General features: G+C 40.2%; 1 protein-coding gene across 1 annotated transcript in view; it reads left to right on the forward strand.

The window, feature by feature from the left end:
- MCUB (mitochondrial calcium uniporter dominant negative subunit beta) overlaps positions 1-14,869 on the forward strand; it is a 41,766-nt gene extending 26,897 nt beyond the window's left edge. The window contains exons 2-8 of the mRNA XM_058024622.1: positions 6,997-7,072; positions 7,335-7,505; positions 10,698-10,802; positions 11,001-11,161; positions 11,860-12,063; positions 13,602-13,718; positions 14,669-14,869. Of these exons, the coding sequence (XP_057880605.1) occupies positions 6,997-7,072; positions 7,335-7,505; positions 10,698-10,802; positions 11,001-11,161; positions 11,860-12,063; positions 13,602-13,718; positions 14,669-14,746 (912 nt within the window). The 3' untranslated portion in view covers positions 14,747-14,869. The remainder of the gene's footprint in view (positions 1-6,996; positions 7,073-7,334; positions 7,506-10,697; positions 10,803-11,000; positions 11,162-11,859; positions 12,064-13,601; positions 13,719-14,668) is intronic.
- The last annotated feature ends 1,469 nt before the right edge of the window (positions 14,870-16,338 follow it).

Below are 16,338 nucleotides of genomic sequence, written 5' to 3' on the forward strand. Positions count from 1 at the left end.
GGCTTTCCTTGTCTGGCAATTGGAACAATTAATGTTATTCCTAGAGAACAGTTAGAGCAATTTTTTCTTTCTAAGAAACATGAAAGCAGCTGTGTACATTAAGATACAGTCTTTCTAAGACCTTTGTAAGAAAATGTGCAGAAAGCCCATTTTCCTATCTAATAAAATATAAGTGTATTTCTAAAAAAAAAGTCACTCTTGTTACTCTTAAAGTTTTCCAGCATTTCCCAGATCAGCTTGCCTTCCCAAAAAGCACAACACAAGAGCAAAGATCTGTTCTGTGGGACAAATTAAAAATCTTTTCTGTGCTGACACATTAATTTTTTGACCTAGACTGTTTTGGGGAACAGATGGCACAGCTCTTGAATGTAGGCTTGTTTTTGCTTTTGATAAAGCACAAATAAATGTTCATTCTATAATCCCTCCCGCTCAAATTCTTAGCCCTGTCTGATTTGCAAACTACCTTTGAAGTGTTGCATCCTATCTTTCCCTCTGAAAATGAAGTAGATTGGGAAGAACAGCAGCTTCAGACAAGCAGACTCATTGAAACCAGATGAAGATGCAATATTTCCAATAATGTAAAACTTTAGACTCAGAAGAGATTGAAGATTTGCTTTTCTTTGTAGAAAGAGAAGAAAAAGTTTTGATAAAATAATAAGACACGATGATGTTGCTTCTAAAAACATACTTGGCCTGTATGGCTGTCTTGATTTTAGGCCTGTTTTTACACTGGTTTGGAGATAAGCTTGTTTTGAAAAGGGAGAATGTCTGTACCTTCAGAGTAGTCCCCAGAAGACACGGCAGGTGCTGTCAGCTGATGTTCATCCTTCTCATCTCAGCCCTTCTGGTGTTGCTTCTTTGCAGTGAGGAGTTACTGAAATCATACTTTGGGTTAAAGGAGGACAAGGCTTAATTTCAGCCTGGTTTAAATGTCAGTTTTCTCAGCATCTGTTTTTGTGGCTTGTGAAACAGATGTGGATGGACATCCTGGTGCTTCCCTAGAGCTCTGCATCCACAGGTGCCTGGTGTACCAGAGTCAGATGACCTCAGTGAGATACATCTCAAGAAGAGGGACCTCTGTCCCTGTTGCACAATGGATTCTCTCCCCAGTGTGCCTGCGCCCAGTGGATTGGGGTGTGCATGAGGGCAGGGAGAGTTTGGGCAGGGAGTGGGTGAGAGAGCACAAAGGAATAGTGAGGGAGCAGAATGCAGCTGGGGGATGCACACCTGCCCAGTGGAGAGTCTCCAGTGGTGGGTTTGACCTGCTGGACCTTCATAAAAGAGGTTCTTGGTGGCCAGTTGCCTCAATGTACTTCTTATCATAGCTGTCATTTTGGTCATTGGTAATGTTTGGCTGATTAAAACTGGTGGCAGCTGTTCTTGGAATCTGAGCAGAGGCAGGAAATGAAAGATCAGCAGGGATGATAAAGGCACAAAAAATAACAGGCACATGAAACCAAAATTGTGATGGCTTGGGCTCTTTTATTGCATTTTAACAGTGCTGTAGGGCAAGTGAGTTTTGAGGAGAAACCATATGAATCCTGTATAGCTCTTGCTTGTTCAAGATCACTGGAACGTACATACTCGTGTTGAAACTACTGCTTTGCTGGAAGAGACCTGCTGGTTACTTCTCTTAAAGTTGGTTTGTACTGAGGAAGGGCTAAAAAATATTGCAGATTTCAAATTAGCTGCATTGAAAGGATTGAAATATCCAGTGTAGTTTCCACAGTGCCTTGTGGAACAGCTGGGAAAAGGTATTCACTGCATTGCCCATTTCAGACAGGAAAGCTGTCTCCCAGGAAAATAAAAAAATTTTTTTTTTTTTTTTGTCGTCCTAGGAAAGGGAAATACTCCCAGTTGTCAAAAGTATCTTCCCTGGCTGAAACTGGTGTATTGGTATAGGGGTGTTTTGACAGAATGAGTGATGTGTCTGTTGCAAGGATTTTGTTTGTTTAATTTAATCTAGGCTTCCAGAAATCTGAGTGATGGCTAAATCTGAGTGATGTGCTGTGAAGCTGGCTGTTTTCATTGGGGCTGTTGTTGCGTGATCATCTAAATCAGTCCTAGGACCAGCAAAGAAACAATGACAACCCTTTGAGTGAAAGAAGAGACAAATGAAAAGTTAGTAAGAAATAAATCGTCTGAATCTCAAATGGGCAAGATGATTGTAGGTGGTTGTTAGGGCTCCATATGTCTTATTTTCTTGATCACGTAGTATTGCTTACAAAATCAGCACCGAAATTTAATAGCAGGTATCTCCAAAACGGCCTTAGTGACTCATTTTAAAAAGGGAAATACCTTATGTGTACTTCGTGTAAACTTGATCGGAACAATGATTCATTTTTGGTTAGCTTAGCTGAGCATGATCTGCAAGCTCAGTAGACTGTGGCAGCACTTTCCCTTGGTTTTAAACCATTCTGAAATGTCTGTAGATTATTCTGAAACTACAGATTGTTAGTCCATAATTAATTAATCTTAGTTGGTTTCCCTCAAAGAATCAGACGGGAGCCAACATCATTCATCTGCAGGGAGCTTCTAAGTGTGTTTGTCAGAAAAACATGTAAGTCACTATGGAAAATATACATAGCTATTTATAGCACATGCCTTCACTGAATGTGCACCTGCCCTCATGTTTCTCCTGCCCTTGCAAGCAGGCAGCATCCAGGGAGGTGACTTGTCCTGCTCTCTGCTTCACAGACTGGGTGAGATCAGCACATGAGGAGAACGATGGATACTGAGAATGTTGGCTTGTCTGGTGACACTCAGGGAAATAAAAGGCCCCAAAATTCATTCTTAGGCATTGCAACTGCTAGTTTTCCCCATGAATTGTCTCTTCCTGCTCCTTTCCTGCAGTCCTCTTCAGTAGCTGTGTGAGGGAGCTGTACCAGGTGTTGGACAAGGACTCCAGGAGATAACAGATCTCTCCTCTTCTGCCTGTAGCTCTACATCCCTATGGAAAAGCACACTGCAAGATGTGTTTTATTTAGAATGTGTTTTGCTGCAGTGTAATTAAGGGTAAAATGCTTGTGCTTTGTGGAGTAGGGCATTTTATTATTGGGCTTTTCTATATCAGATTCTTATCATTGCCTCAGAGAGAAGGGAATGAAATGTGGGAGACCATTCACATAACAGTCTGCATTATTTTTTGTGAGGACTACCCATGAGTTTGACTTGAGGCAGTCTCAAAAGGATCTCACACTGAAGGATTATAGTGTTTCACTTGGTAGTATTGCATGTCCCTTCAGGAAGAGAGCAGACACAGTTGAGCTGACTCTTTTTTGGTTACTTTCTCTAATAAATGCAAAATACTGGGGACTCAAATGTTGAAGGAGTATTAAATTTTTTATTGCTGTTGAAATAACAAACAAAAGCTACCATATCTTCCAAGATGCATATAAGCAAGGACAAAAATTTCAAAGATATTATGATTCCTGGCTAACTGCATTTTGATTCAATACAATTTGAACAATACAATGAAAAAGATTTATTATAATATTTTGGTATGGTAAGTCAAAATTAAGTAAACAATAATTCAGAAAGTGTTCTCGGAAAGTGTCCTTATAACATCTTTTTGTAGAATTCCATCTTCAAGATGACTTTCTTGTGTGAAAAATACTTTATTGCTATTCTCTCTCTCTTCCCACTCACATTATAATGTTCTACAAAACAGAAGTCATGGCTCCTGATGAGGTTACTGTTTGCATATGTAGTGCTGAGCAAGATCAGAGGCATTCATGTCACGTCATATACTGGTAATGAGACCAGTTTTTTTAGACATAACCTGTCACAAGTGAATTTGAGTTTTAAGTTTGTGGGAACAATCACTCAAAATCATAAGAGGTAGATTATTTGGAACTGCTGGCTCCAGAAACTGCAGTGTAGGGAGGTTCAGTCATTTGCCACTCTCAAAAGTGACAAATACAGTATTTCTATTCCAGTCTCTCCCACTTGTCATGTCTGGCTGCCTGGTTTTCCAGCTCAGTTATGCTGCTGCATAAGTCCCTAAAACTTTGCTGTAAACCACCAGAAAAATGTTGAAATTTCCACTCTTGACTTTTAACAGTGGCAAATTCTCTGCTGTTAGAGACCAGAGGTGCCCTTAACAGAGGAAGTATGTCTATACATTGGATATATATTTTCTGGTGTATACCAACTGGTATTTTTAACAGAATATGTTGGATTATTTTTATCCCGATTAACACTCTATGCCTTAAATTCTTCAGAGTTTTCACTCTCAGGAGAGTCCATGCCTTGAACTGAGTTAAGAGATGAGGCCAACTTCTGCTCCCATGTATTTTGCATTATATATATTTTTTTTTTTTTGCAGGTATAGCTGAGGGAGAAGGAGTGTTTCACAGCTAAATGCTGTTCATCAGCCTTTGACTCCTGAACATAACTGGGGTTGTGTCAGAGGTGTTTTAGCCAGGTGTCCTGCCACATGTGTGTGCAAGTTGCAGAAAGCTGTAGAATAGCTTGCTTAGCCTTTGTGGGGTTAGAGGAATTAGCCCAGAGGCACACACTGGCATAGAGAAGAGTTGTTAGCAGTATGGTGTGCTCCTTGCAGTATCTCAAGGCTGTGATGCAGTTAATTCAGGGCACACATTCCTGTTTCACCTCTCACTGGTGGTGTTGTGAGGGCAGTCTCTCTGTTTTGGTCCCGTAGTTCAAGTCTTGTAGCTGCAGTGCTTGCTGACTAACATTTCTTTTCCAGGGGTAGGATAGGGGTCATTCCACCTCTCAAAAGGAGCACAGAGATTTGGCTGTAGGGCACAAGCTAATGGTTTAATAACTTCCCTTAAAATGGAGATTTAAATCTGGAAACAGAGGGATAAAGTTAACCCAGCCCTTCATGCTTCCCAATTCATCAACCTAGAGCATATATGAAAGAGTTAATTATTTGGAAATTAGTTCAACTCCATGGCTCTATGGCTTTTACTTTTCTTATTCTTTGCATGTGATTTTTAGGGATGCTCTGCATTTAGACACAATTTAAAATAAAAACCAAAACAGCTTCAGTATATAGAGATTCTTTCAGTGGATGATGAATAGTAATGTCAAATCTAAAGAATAATGGAATGAACTACTGTAAAGATCTTATTTAAATAAATTTGATTTCATAAGTATTTTAAATTGATATATTAATATATTTATTTTGCATTAATTGTTGAATTGTTTCTTCTATAAGTAAAGTATATAATTAATTCCTTTTGTTGGGAATTTGGGTAACCTTCAGATATAGACAGGGTGCAGTTCATTGCCTGGGGCATGTTGGATGATCAGTATCTAGATACTGATTGCAAAGTTATACATTGAGTGTCATAAAATTAGTTCCTTATTATCCCTTTATATCTCCATGGAGAAACGAGTTGCTGTTGTGTTCAAAGCTGTTGAGTTTTCCTGCACACCGTTCCAAAGCAGATCCTGTTCTGAGGGCTGTCTCCCTGCTCCAGGCTGTGTTCCTAAATGTTTTGTGGGTGCAGGTTTCCCCTGCAAATGGGATGAGAGCTGGTGGGCTGGGCTGTGTCCCGCCTGCTCCAGTGAAGGAATCTTGCTCTGCTCAAGAAACAGATGCATCCTTAGCTCTGGGGGGCTGTCAGCATTCCCATGCTCCTGCTGTCTGCCTTTCTTTGAGCAATACTTCTGTGTTTAAGTAATTCTGCTGTTTGGTGTAGGTTTCTGACTGTCTTTGATCAATGAAGATTACAACACACAAATTTCTCAGTATTGAAAACACTCAGAATTACTTACTTTCTTTAAATCCCGAAAAGTACTGGTTCCAGGTAAAAAGTTAGGGCAGTGTCAGCATCTTTGAAACACACAGATTCATTTATAGATTACTTTTTTATTTAACCTAAAAGCATATCCCTATCCAGACAGCCAAGGCTGTATTTCTTTAAAAACAAATAAATCATGTGAATGTTGTGAGCAGTGTTTGGCATATTGAATAGCCAGGGCCTTGTGCATTTACAGTTTTGTTTTCCTGCCTTGTCAGAGAACATTATCTTGCAGACTGAAATGTTTTGGCCTTCAGAAAGATGAGCTATAAAGCTCACCGGGGGAAAAATCGATCCTTATCATCTCTCTCCACCTTGTTTTCCACCTTCCCCAGCTCTCATATTTCAAATCCCGCCTTGGTCCCGCCCATGTGTGGTTTTTGTACCCGGCTTGGTCAGGGATGTGATTTCCGTTCTTTTACCTGTTACTCTTAGTTTATAGCAGTAACATCTGCTCTGTGGAATTGCTGCAATAAAATTGTCCCTCTCCTTGTGCAGGGGGATTAGCTGTGGGTGCAAAGGACATTGCACCTTCCACAGCCTGGGTAGACAGCTTTAAGTATTGGGTCTAATCAGAGCAGTTTGTCTTCTGTGTTTTGATATGACTGTGTTGAAGGCTACTGATGGTTCTCCCCAGTGGCTCTGGAAGGGGCAAGCTTTGGCTTTTGCACCCTGCAGGTTCAAAAACCCACTGACATTGCTGTCCCAGGGCAGAGGTAGTGACCTCAGGCCCTTTATTTTATTTGTGATTGTTGTTCATGACTCAGCAGCGAGTTTTCTCTGAAGCCATGCCCTCTGTTGGAAGTTACACTGTGAAATTCTGCCTTTAGGCACCACAAGGTAGAGGTTTTTCAAGTGGCTGTTTTGTGGGGAGAAGAGAGGTTTTATTGCAAGAGTTGCATGAAGCAGTTCAGAAGCACTGCAATTTTTTTTATTTCTTTTTTTCCTGTACTCTTTTTTCCTTGAGTTAATTAAACCACAATAGACAAAAAGTTTTTCTATGGGCAATACCGTAATGCCTTTAGCAGAAATCATGCTTTCTATAAGGATGGTTTCATGTTTCTCACAGAATTGCCAAGTAAGGGGTTTTTCTTCAGGCAGACACCTCTGATGTCAGATCACACGGAAGCAGATCGCCGGGACAGGCTGGGTGCTGCCTTTATCCAGGTACGCTTTGCATCCTGACTATCCTAAGGCGAGTTCCCTTGTGTCCGTGCTGCAGGTGGGGCTCTGGAGGCACGCCGGAGCCTGGAGGGGCCGGGAAGGAGCACCTTACAGCACGCTGGTGCCATCTGATGGTAAGCTTTCACAGCAACTTTTTCCCCTTCCCGTCGGTGCCAACAAGCTTTGTATTTATTTTATGAGAGTCTGTGTGTGAGGTCACATTAGTTGCCTGGTTTTATATGTATCTTCCAGAAATAGAAATACTGTATTAATGTTTTAAAATCTGGAAATGTTTTATGTAGTTTTTCTTGTTTATCCTCTGTTTAAAAAGCAGCTTTACATTAAGCTACAATCTACAATGCAATTTTTTCACTTAGTTTTCTTTTTATCCCCCAGAAGTCACTATTAACTACAGACTTGGTCTTCCTGTGATAACTCTTACGCTGCCCACAAGAAATGAACGCTGTCAGTTCACTGTCAAGCCAGTAGTGACCACTGTAGGAGCTTTCCTGCAGGATGTGCAAAGAGAAGATAAAGGAATTGAGAGAGCTGAAGTCTTTGCAGTAGGTATGTTGTACTTCTGTTATTCCCTGAGGTGAATGCATTCCTTTTCAAATGGACTGTACTTCTCTTCTGGAGCATAAGTTCAGTCCTCCATCAGGCTTAGCACTGTTGCTGATTAAAAATACAGAATTGAATCTATTACTGGAACTCTCCTTTTATGCCAGTAGTGTCCTCTGTTACCTTTTTCAGTCTTTCTTTCCTTGTCCTCCATGTTCATTCTTGAAAGACAACCTGTCAGGCCATTGAATGTGATGCTTGCCAGTTCTTCAGTGTTACCGTGAGCTAAAAGAATCCATTTGCCTTACTACAATACAAACTTGTGTATGAAAAACTCAAGAGCTAGGCAACCAGATAATGTGTGCAATAGTAAAGGAAAAATTTTTAAGACATTGGGGAGATTTCATGTATCAGCTGGAGTGCAGTATTTCACGGCCCTTGGGTTGAAAGGAACCTGATTGCTAGGGTCAAAGGATAACTGTTATTTTAGCATTGGTGTGGCCTTTCCTTCTTGTAATATCCTGTTTATCCCATTGTCCCAAGTCTTCAGATAATTTTCTCAAGCTTTGCTCACTGTTTTCTTCTATTTTGTCTCTTTGGTTTGCCCATTGATAAAACTAATATTGAATTAACCTTATTCTCCATTTTACCTCCAAGAAAGCTTGGTCTGTATTTTGGCAGTGCTCTTGCAACCCCTGCCCTGGTACTAGAGAAGGATTCAATCTTAAAAGTAGAATTAGGATGTAGGTGTTTTGGTCTGAATCTGGTAGAATAGCTACTTGAATTTGGCTAATTAAAAGCATCTATTCCTCCCCTTCCCCCACTCACACCCCTCAAAAGAAAGAAAAATAAGGATTCCTACATTTCTACATAAAGTTTTATTTAACAGCAGGTAACACATAAGCAGAATAAAGGGTGGTGTCAATGGAAGCTGGTCTGGTTTCATAGCTGAGTGGATTCATAACATTCTTTTTTTTCTGGTTGATACTTACAGAGGGCTGCAGGGGCTTTTAAATAAACTGAAAATAGATGGATGTTCCCAGAAGGTCTGGAAGCCACAGACCTAAGAGAATCTGCTTTATTTCCTTTGTGGGCACATTTAGTAAAACAGGAAGATACTCCACAGAGCAATTTATTGATGTCCTCTGGAGCAATGGAGATGTGATCTGTGTGGATCCCAGTGTGGACATGAGCTTCAGGAACTTCCTGTACACAGGAGCTTTGGTGTTGGGTTTTTTTGGTCTTGTTTTGCTTTGTTTTGACAGTGTCTGCTAGGGAGCAAAACCAGAAAATTCTCTTGAAGATAATTTCCTAAAAGACTCTTTTATCTTCAGAAGCCACTGTAGGAAATGGTTATTGTGAGCAGCTGGCCTTCCTCTTAACACAGAATTTTTTCCCTGCAAAGGATTTCTTAGTGGGGTGGGGCAGAGCTTGTGCTGGCAGGACAGGAGTGTTTGGGATTCACTGCTGGATTGCTTTCCTCTCTGCTATGTCAGCAAAAGCTAAGTATTCCTGCTTCAGTGCAAACATGGGTCCCTTGAGAAGCATGAAGTAATTCCTGTAAGAAACCTACAACTCCAGCATTTTTGGCATGGACAGGCAGCAGATTCCAAAGTGGAGATGAATTTGAGTTGTTTTCACCTCATCTGATCTGTTTAAACACACCCCCATCCCCTCTGATTTGGGAATACTTAGACTAAAACACTGACTCAGAATAATTCTCTGCTCTGTATTTGTCAAATGCCAGGCAATTGTAATGTTATAGAACAGCTGAGATGTTTAATTCATTAGGAAACTGATACTGTAAAGAGAAACTATTGGTCAAGTACTGAGAGTTGAACTTAAACATTAATTATTAAGGAAAAGTTATGAAGCCTTGATTTAGTGTAGACACACTTCTGTGCAATTTAACCATTAAATGAAACCTAATCTTAACTGAAGTCATCAGTGCGGTGTATGATGACTCGTTTTCATTATCTGTGGATTTGATTTTCATCCTGCAAACCTTTTGTAGACAAAAGAAATTACCCTTTACCCACATTGGAACACTCATGTTTAGGTACAGAAGGCTACAAAGTAGCTTTTGCTTAAAGACTGAGAGGAATTTTCTAAAATAAAATACCTCCCTCTCCTCAAAACTTCTTTTCAGTTGTTATAAGATTGCACAGGTTAATAAATCACTGGTGTATTCAGAACATCTAGAACAAAGAGCCTCTCTTGACATTTCTTTTGAAGAGCATTTTTTCCTTAAATGTTATAGAAAGAATTATAAATGTCACCCTAATAATGTGCATGCAAATGAGCTTTGATGCTTTATTACACTAGAAAAGAAGAAAGAAACGAGTGGATAGGCACATTACAATTTTGGATTGAAAGTGATCAGTTTCTGGGTTTGCTTTGCTACCCACACAGAGTGGGCAGGTGAGCCAGCTGGGGCGTTTGCCTGCAGAGTTCAGTAGTCTAAGCCTCATCAGATGGGGCCTGAGGACAGGGTTCTGGTGAATAAATAATTGCAGATGTGGGGTTGGCTGGGGAGCCTTTCTGTAGTGCATGTGTGAGGACAGGTGGAGAGCTGAGGCAGTAGCACTGTGACAAATATCTACATACAAAAATCTTGGCATTTTGGAGCCTGTTTGATTATTCATCTTGGGAGTAAAGCTACCTAGCCCTTGGCAAGGGCAGGGGAAGGTGCCCTTTTTGTGTATAGAAAAGGAAAATCATCTCAAACAGCTACAGTGGGGCAGCTGCTCCATGGCTTTTCAAACCCTCTTGCCACAGTGATGTGCCCAGCAGCAGTGGTGTGTGGCTCTGGGGCCTCTTGGGCCATCTGAACCCCAGTGTGCTTCTGGCAGCCACTGTTACCTGAGTAGCAGTTCCTGCTAATTAATCCAGAGCTCCTTTTTGGTAGGAGCTGTAAAATTGCATGTAAAATATGTGGGGTACCATTCATGTAAATTTCTGCATTTAAAAAAAAAGTAGAAAAGGGTTTTCCAGGGCATCAAACTTCACCTCCATTCCCTGCACAGGACAGCACCAAGAATCACACCCTGTGTTCCTCCTGACTGTTGAGTATTTGTTACTAGTTCTAAAAGTAGAGTTGCTTCCAAACACTGTTAGTGCGCTTTTCTGCAGGGTTATCTGCTAATGTTGAAAATTCCTCATGATAAGTGATCTAGAACTGAAATCTTTCTTCTGCAGATGGTAGCAAGGTCTCTGATGCAACCTTAATGGAGGTCTTATTGATGAATGACTTTAAGCTTGTTATCAACAACACAGCATACAATGTGTCACCTCCTGTAAAAGGTAAGAGCAATCCTTAATCACTGATCCTTTCACTTCATTTAGTGAAGTCTCAGAAAACTGAGACCTGGGAGAAAGGTGTTTCTCTTTGGCTTTGTCTTTTTACCTTTGGATGGTCCTGCTTTTGGGGTTGGAGGTGGGGAGAGAATGAAGAAGGGTGTATTCTTGAAATGGTTTATATGACAAATATTTTCTTTTCAGATAAGCTGAGTAGTGAGCATGCTACTGAAATGGAAGATATCAAATCCTTGGTTCACAGACTGTTTGTGGCTCTACATGTAGAAGATCACCAGATCAGGAAAGAGAGAGAACTGCTACAGAAACTGGACCATCTGAAAGGAGAGCTGCTGCCTCTTGAACAGGTTGGAAAGTGGGGGTACTTCTTTTAAACTCATAAGTTTTTCCTTTCATCAGAAGTAAGTCCTGTGACAGAAAAAAACCCAGCATGAATGGATAGGGTGTGTCTGGTGTCTGTTCTGTTTCTTATGTAAAAGTAGCCAACTCAGGTAGAATGCAAATTATTTTCAATTCAGTTCTTTTTTTTCCTGGTGTGGACCTTAATGGAGTAGAAACCACAACAGCTGGAGAAAACGGTCACGAACATGGCTAGTATTGAGATTGAAAGGCTATTTGTTGAAATGTCGTTGAAAGTCACCTGTTGCTTTATGAGTTCTCAATACCCATGACAGCAAAAGACCACCGTAGTAGGGTTGCCATCCATGGCTTAGGGTAGGGGACAAGAGGACTTCTGCTTTATGAGGGCCAGCCTCGTGTTACCCAGCAGTGCCTTGAATGGTAAATGGAAATCAAACAGACCTAGATCCCTAATAGAGCAAAGGGGAGATTAATAGCAGGAATTCTTGGTGTACAATGGCAAGAAGATCTGGTTGTCCTTGGACTTCAGTGCTTTTATTTTCTCAGCAGGGTAAGTCAGTAAGAGGTGTTGGTAAGGGATCCTGAGAAAGGATTTGTCCCAGAGGGTGAAAACATAGTTCAGGAGCTGTTCATCAGAGGAGCACTCAGGTTTATTTGAATAGGTTTCTGCATTTCTTTTCTTCAGATGAAAGCCAGAATCATGGACAGTGCAGATGCAAAAACCTCCAGGCTTTTATGGGTTGGCCTAGCCCTGATGTCAACCCAGGGGGGAGCGCTGGCGTGGCTCACGTGGTGGGTGTACTCGTGGGACATCATGGAGCCTGTCACGTACTTCATCACCTACGGCAGTGCCATGGCTTTCTATGCCTACTTCATTCTTACCAAGCAGGTGAGTGAGTCCTGGTCCTCTGAATGTCTGGGCTATGGAAAAGGAGGAAAACTGAGTCTGTGAATCACAATGTTTGAGCTCTGATGAAACCAGAACTCAGTGAGTGGCCTTGCCATCAGACAGGGACTTGTTTGATCCCTAATGCAGCTGGATACAAACATTACATCATGCAGAATCAAGCAGGTACTGCTGCACATGAACTGTAGGCCAGCTACTGAGCATTACTACTGTTGGTAAGAGTTCATAACCTAGGGAATGAAAGGTGAGGAAAGAAGTTTCTCCTTTAAAATGTTTGTAGATCACTTTGCATTGTAAATGGCACTTTGCTTACTGCAGTAATGGAAGAGCAACTGATAGTGCCATGCCAGTTTGTGAGTGCTGCCTTACAGCAGCAAATCACCCAACAGTAGTTTTTCTTTGCTGTAGTTCATGTGTGTGTGTGTATATCTATATCTATATCTATATCTATATCTATATCTATATCTATATCTATATCTATATATCTATATCTATATCTATATATCTATATATATCTATATATATCTATATATATCTATATATATCTATATATATCTATATATATAGATATATATAGATATATATATATATATATACAGTGCAGGGTACCAAACTGTTTGGAACTCTGGCAGTTGCATTACTGAAATATACTGAAATATATATAGTGCCTGAAAAAATATTATTGCTCTACTCTCCATAATCAGTCCACTTTTCTGTGACTTAGAATGAATGGAGGTAAATATAGGACAGCTGAAATGAGGCAGGCATTGTGTAGAAGCAAAAGGTTTACTCAGATCTTAACTTAGCTTCACAATACAGACTTGTTCTGAAATCCCATTCAGACTTTGAGAAATGTTTCTTGTTCTTGTTTTCGCTCTGTACTTTACTCTCAAAGTGGACATCTTGATGTTGAACTTTCTATGATGCAAAACTCTTTTTTGAAGTATGTGGAAGAGTAACCAGTACTTTCTTCTATTATACCAGTAGATCTATAGACCATGTGGGAAATTAGATTCCTTCTCCCAAAAGGGGAGATGTATCTGTTTTTATGAAGAGCTGGCTCAGAATGTGAGTTTTACTCACATTTACTGGTTTTTAAGAAGAGCTAATCCATTCCTACTTTTTGTGTGTAGATAGAGATTACTACTTGGCTTTTTTAAACAGCTGCCTGTGCCATTGCTTAAGACTTTCAGGTAAGTCCTCAAGAAGTAGTTCCTGAATTTTCTCTGACTCCTTGGAAGTAGCCTCCATCAGCTGAGGTGGCTCCAGTCACAAAGATCACACTGTGTCTTTATTATAACTGAAAATCCCTTCAGACATGATAGAAGTGACTCCTACTATGTGTTTAAAAAGCCCTTATGGTCTCCACTAAGAGCAGAATTTCATATGTAGCCTCTTTACAAAACATACATAGGTGCTGGACAAGGTAACTCTTCCTGAAACAGGCTGAGTTTCTAATCTGCTGACCTCTACTCAGTTTCCTTGCTAACCACAACTCCATGTCCTCCTTCCTTCCCCAGGACTACATTTACCCTCACGCTAAGGACAGGCAGTTCCTCCACTTCTTCTACCGCAAATCCAAAAAGCAGCGGTTTAATGTGGAACGATACAACAAGCTCAGAGACGACCTAGCAGAGGTATTTGAGTGCAGTCCTTCAAGGATGATGTAGCTTCTGGCTTAAGACTTCTTCAGTAAACTCTCAGCTAACAGAAAATTGACCTCAAGGCTTGCTGTCAAAACTCTGTATTGCTTATTGGCCAGTTTCAGCTGCTCAGCTAATCATACAGTGTTTGCCTTTGATGTATAAACTATTTCTGTAGGTCATCAGAAAGGGAGACCTTCATGAATTTAATTTAAAACAAATCAGTTTATCAGCATGACATCTATTCTTGCATACTCTAATTATTAATGTTGCATTTTTGGCCATTTAATACAATAGCTGAATTTATTTTGGGCACAGTATGCTTGCTGCACTGCTGTGTTAGGCCAATCTCCTCCCTTCCTTGGAAGGACATTGCCTTGCACAGTGTTTGGCATTTGACATCATAGCCTTTATTCTGTAGGTAAAAGACTTAGATTTACAGAATATGGGTGACTAGATGGAAAAGGTGGCATGTACACCCAGGAGGAATTTGGTGGCCTTCATGAAATAGTTGTAGCAGATCTCTCACTCCTCCATCCCATCTTGACAGCCCTGTGTTCAATATCTCATAAAAGAAAATGGAAACTACCTCTAACTTTAGCTTAAAACCCATAGTTCAGGGTGTAATTTCATGTGCCATAATTGACATGATGATAGAGTTTGATGCTTTTTTGGTGGCCTGGGGGTATGGATTTTTAAATTGTCATTTCAGGAAAATAATACTTTGGGGTGTGGGTGAGTGGGTTGATGGGCAGAGTTCATGCTCCTCTCTGGAGACTGCATGAGTCAAGCAGGTCTGTCAGTGTTCAGCATCCTCCCTTTGATTGGTTTGGTTCCTTGCCTAAGACCAGTGCCTTCTGAGAAAAGAAAGACAGTGCATGTGTGAAAGAGAAGAAGACAGAGGCTGCAGAAGGATGAACTCTCCCTCTCTCTTTCATTGGCAGGCAGAAGAATCCCTAAGGCGTCTGCGCCAGCCTCTGCACCTGAGGCTTCCCATCCAGGAAATCAATGACAAGGACTGACTTTGGTTTGTGTATATTGGAGATGCCCTTTCAAAGCTGATATGAACATTCAGTTACTTCATAGCACCTGGGTATTTTTACCACTGAAGTTTTAAAAGTTGCAATAAATAGCTTTAAAAAATATTTGGTTGCTTGATGTCACTTTGATTACATTAGTTTGGGTTTGTTTTGCTTGTCTGGGTTTTTTTTCTTTTTTCTATGAAGAAACTGCTAAAGCAAAGTTCTTCTAAATATTTGTCAAATCTCATTAGTACAATGGGGGCATTTTTACTGCCGGTAAAAGAACAGAACAAACAAGGACAGCTCCTTTAGTACCATTTACTGTGACACAACAGTAGCTCATAGGATAATTAACTTCTATATGGAGTAGCAAAGATTCTTTTCCTGAAATTACTGTTTCTTTTTCCCTGGTCTGTGCATTGACTGCTTGTGACACCATAGGTCAAGTTTAGATTAGCATGACAATTAAGCATTCTTAGTAAGTAGTGCTGGAAGAGTAAGGTATCTCAAATGTGCTATAAAATCATTTGTTTCACTGTTGCATTTTATTGAAAGAATTTATCAAAACATTAAAACATGCATGATTCATACAACATTTAAAAGCAGGTGTAGTAAGATACTACATTTATGACAGAACATTGTAGATGGACTTAACTAAAGCAGAAGCAATAAACCGATTATTTTTTCCCCAAGGAAAATGGATTAGTGCTGGAAAAGTAAGGCCTCTCAGACTTCCTATAAAATCATTTATGTTTCACTGTTGCATTGTATTGAAAGAATTTATCAAAACATTAAAACATGCATGATTCATACACCTGTTTAAAAGCAGGTGTAGTAAGATACAGCATTTATGACAGAACATTGTATATGGAGAGACTTAACTAAAGCAGAACCTGTAAACCAATTATTTTTTTCCCCAGGAAAGTGGAATAAGACACTTTGCTCAGACTGAGTTCTCTGTTGTCCCTCAGAGGAACAATTAATAACGTTAAAAAAAAAAGGAATATTTGGTTCAAGTCAGCACCACAACTACTGCAGCAGTAGCAATCCTGTGGTGACCATGCACCATCACTTTTATGTACACAATGACAGAGGTATGGCTGATCTTCTCCAGGGCCAAGAGGAGGCCTGATGCAACTGCAAGGCCTGAAGTATGAAGGTTTACATGTTGTATTTTGTAGAGCTGCCTAGACATGTTCAGCAGCATTAGCTTTAGAGATACAGAAAAGGCAAGCTCACCCTGAGCAAACTGTACATGGTCTCATCTCATTATTGCTGTTTTTCTCCCGAGCATGTAAAGCACCAGAAAACTGTAACTGTGCTTCAAGTATCAATTATACTCAAGTAAAAGGAAACCCTTTATTAATCAACCCTATTTGATTAATCCTTTATTAATGCTATAGTTGTACTCAAGGAATTAAGTTCCTTTTTAGTGTAGCAAGAAAATTATACAGTGTCTAAAAAGCCAAATAAAGCTACAAAAGTTGTGGATTCTGCTGTCCACAAATTTAAAAAGATGCCCTGCAAACCATATTCCCTGTAAACTCTGCTCTAGGAGCAAGACAAGTTAATCTAACAGAACAGTAAAAATG

This window comes from Melospiza georgiana, chromosome 5 (genome assembly GCF_028018845.1).
Source record: "Melospiza georgiana isolate bMelGeo1 chromosome 5, bMelGeo1.pri, whole genome shotgun sequence".
Taxonomy (NCBI): domain Eukaryota; kingdom Metazoa; phylum Chordata; class Aves; order Passeriformes; family Passerellidae; genus Melospiza; species Melospiza georgiana.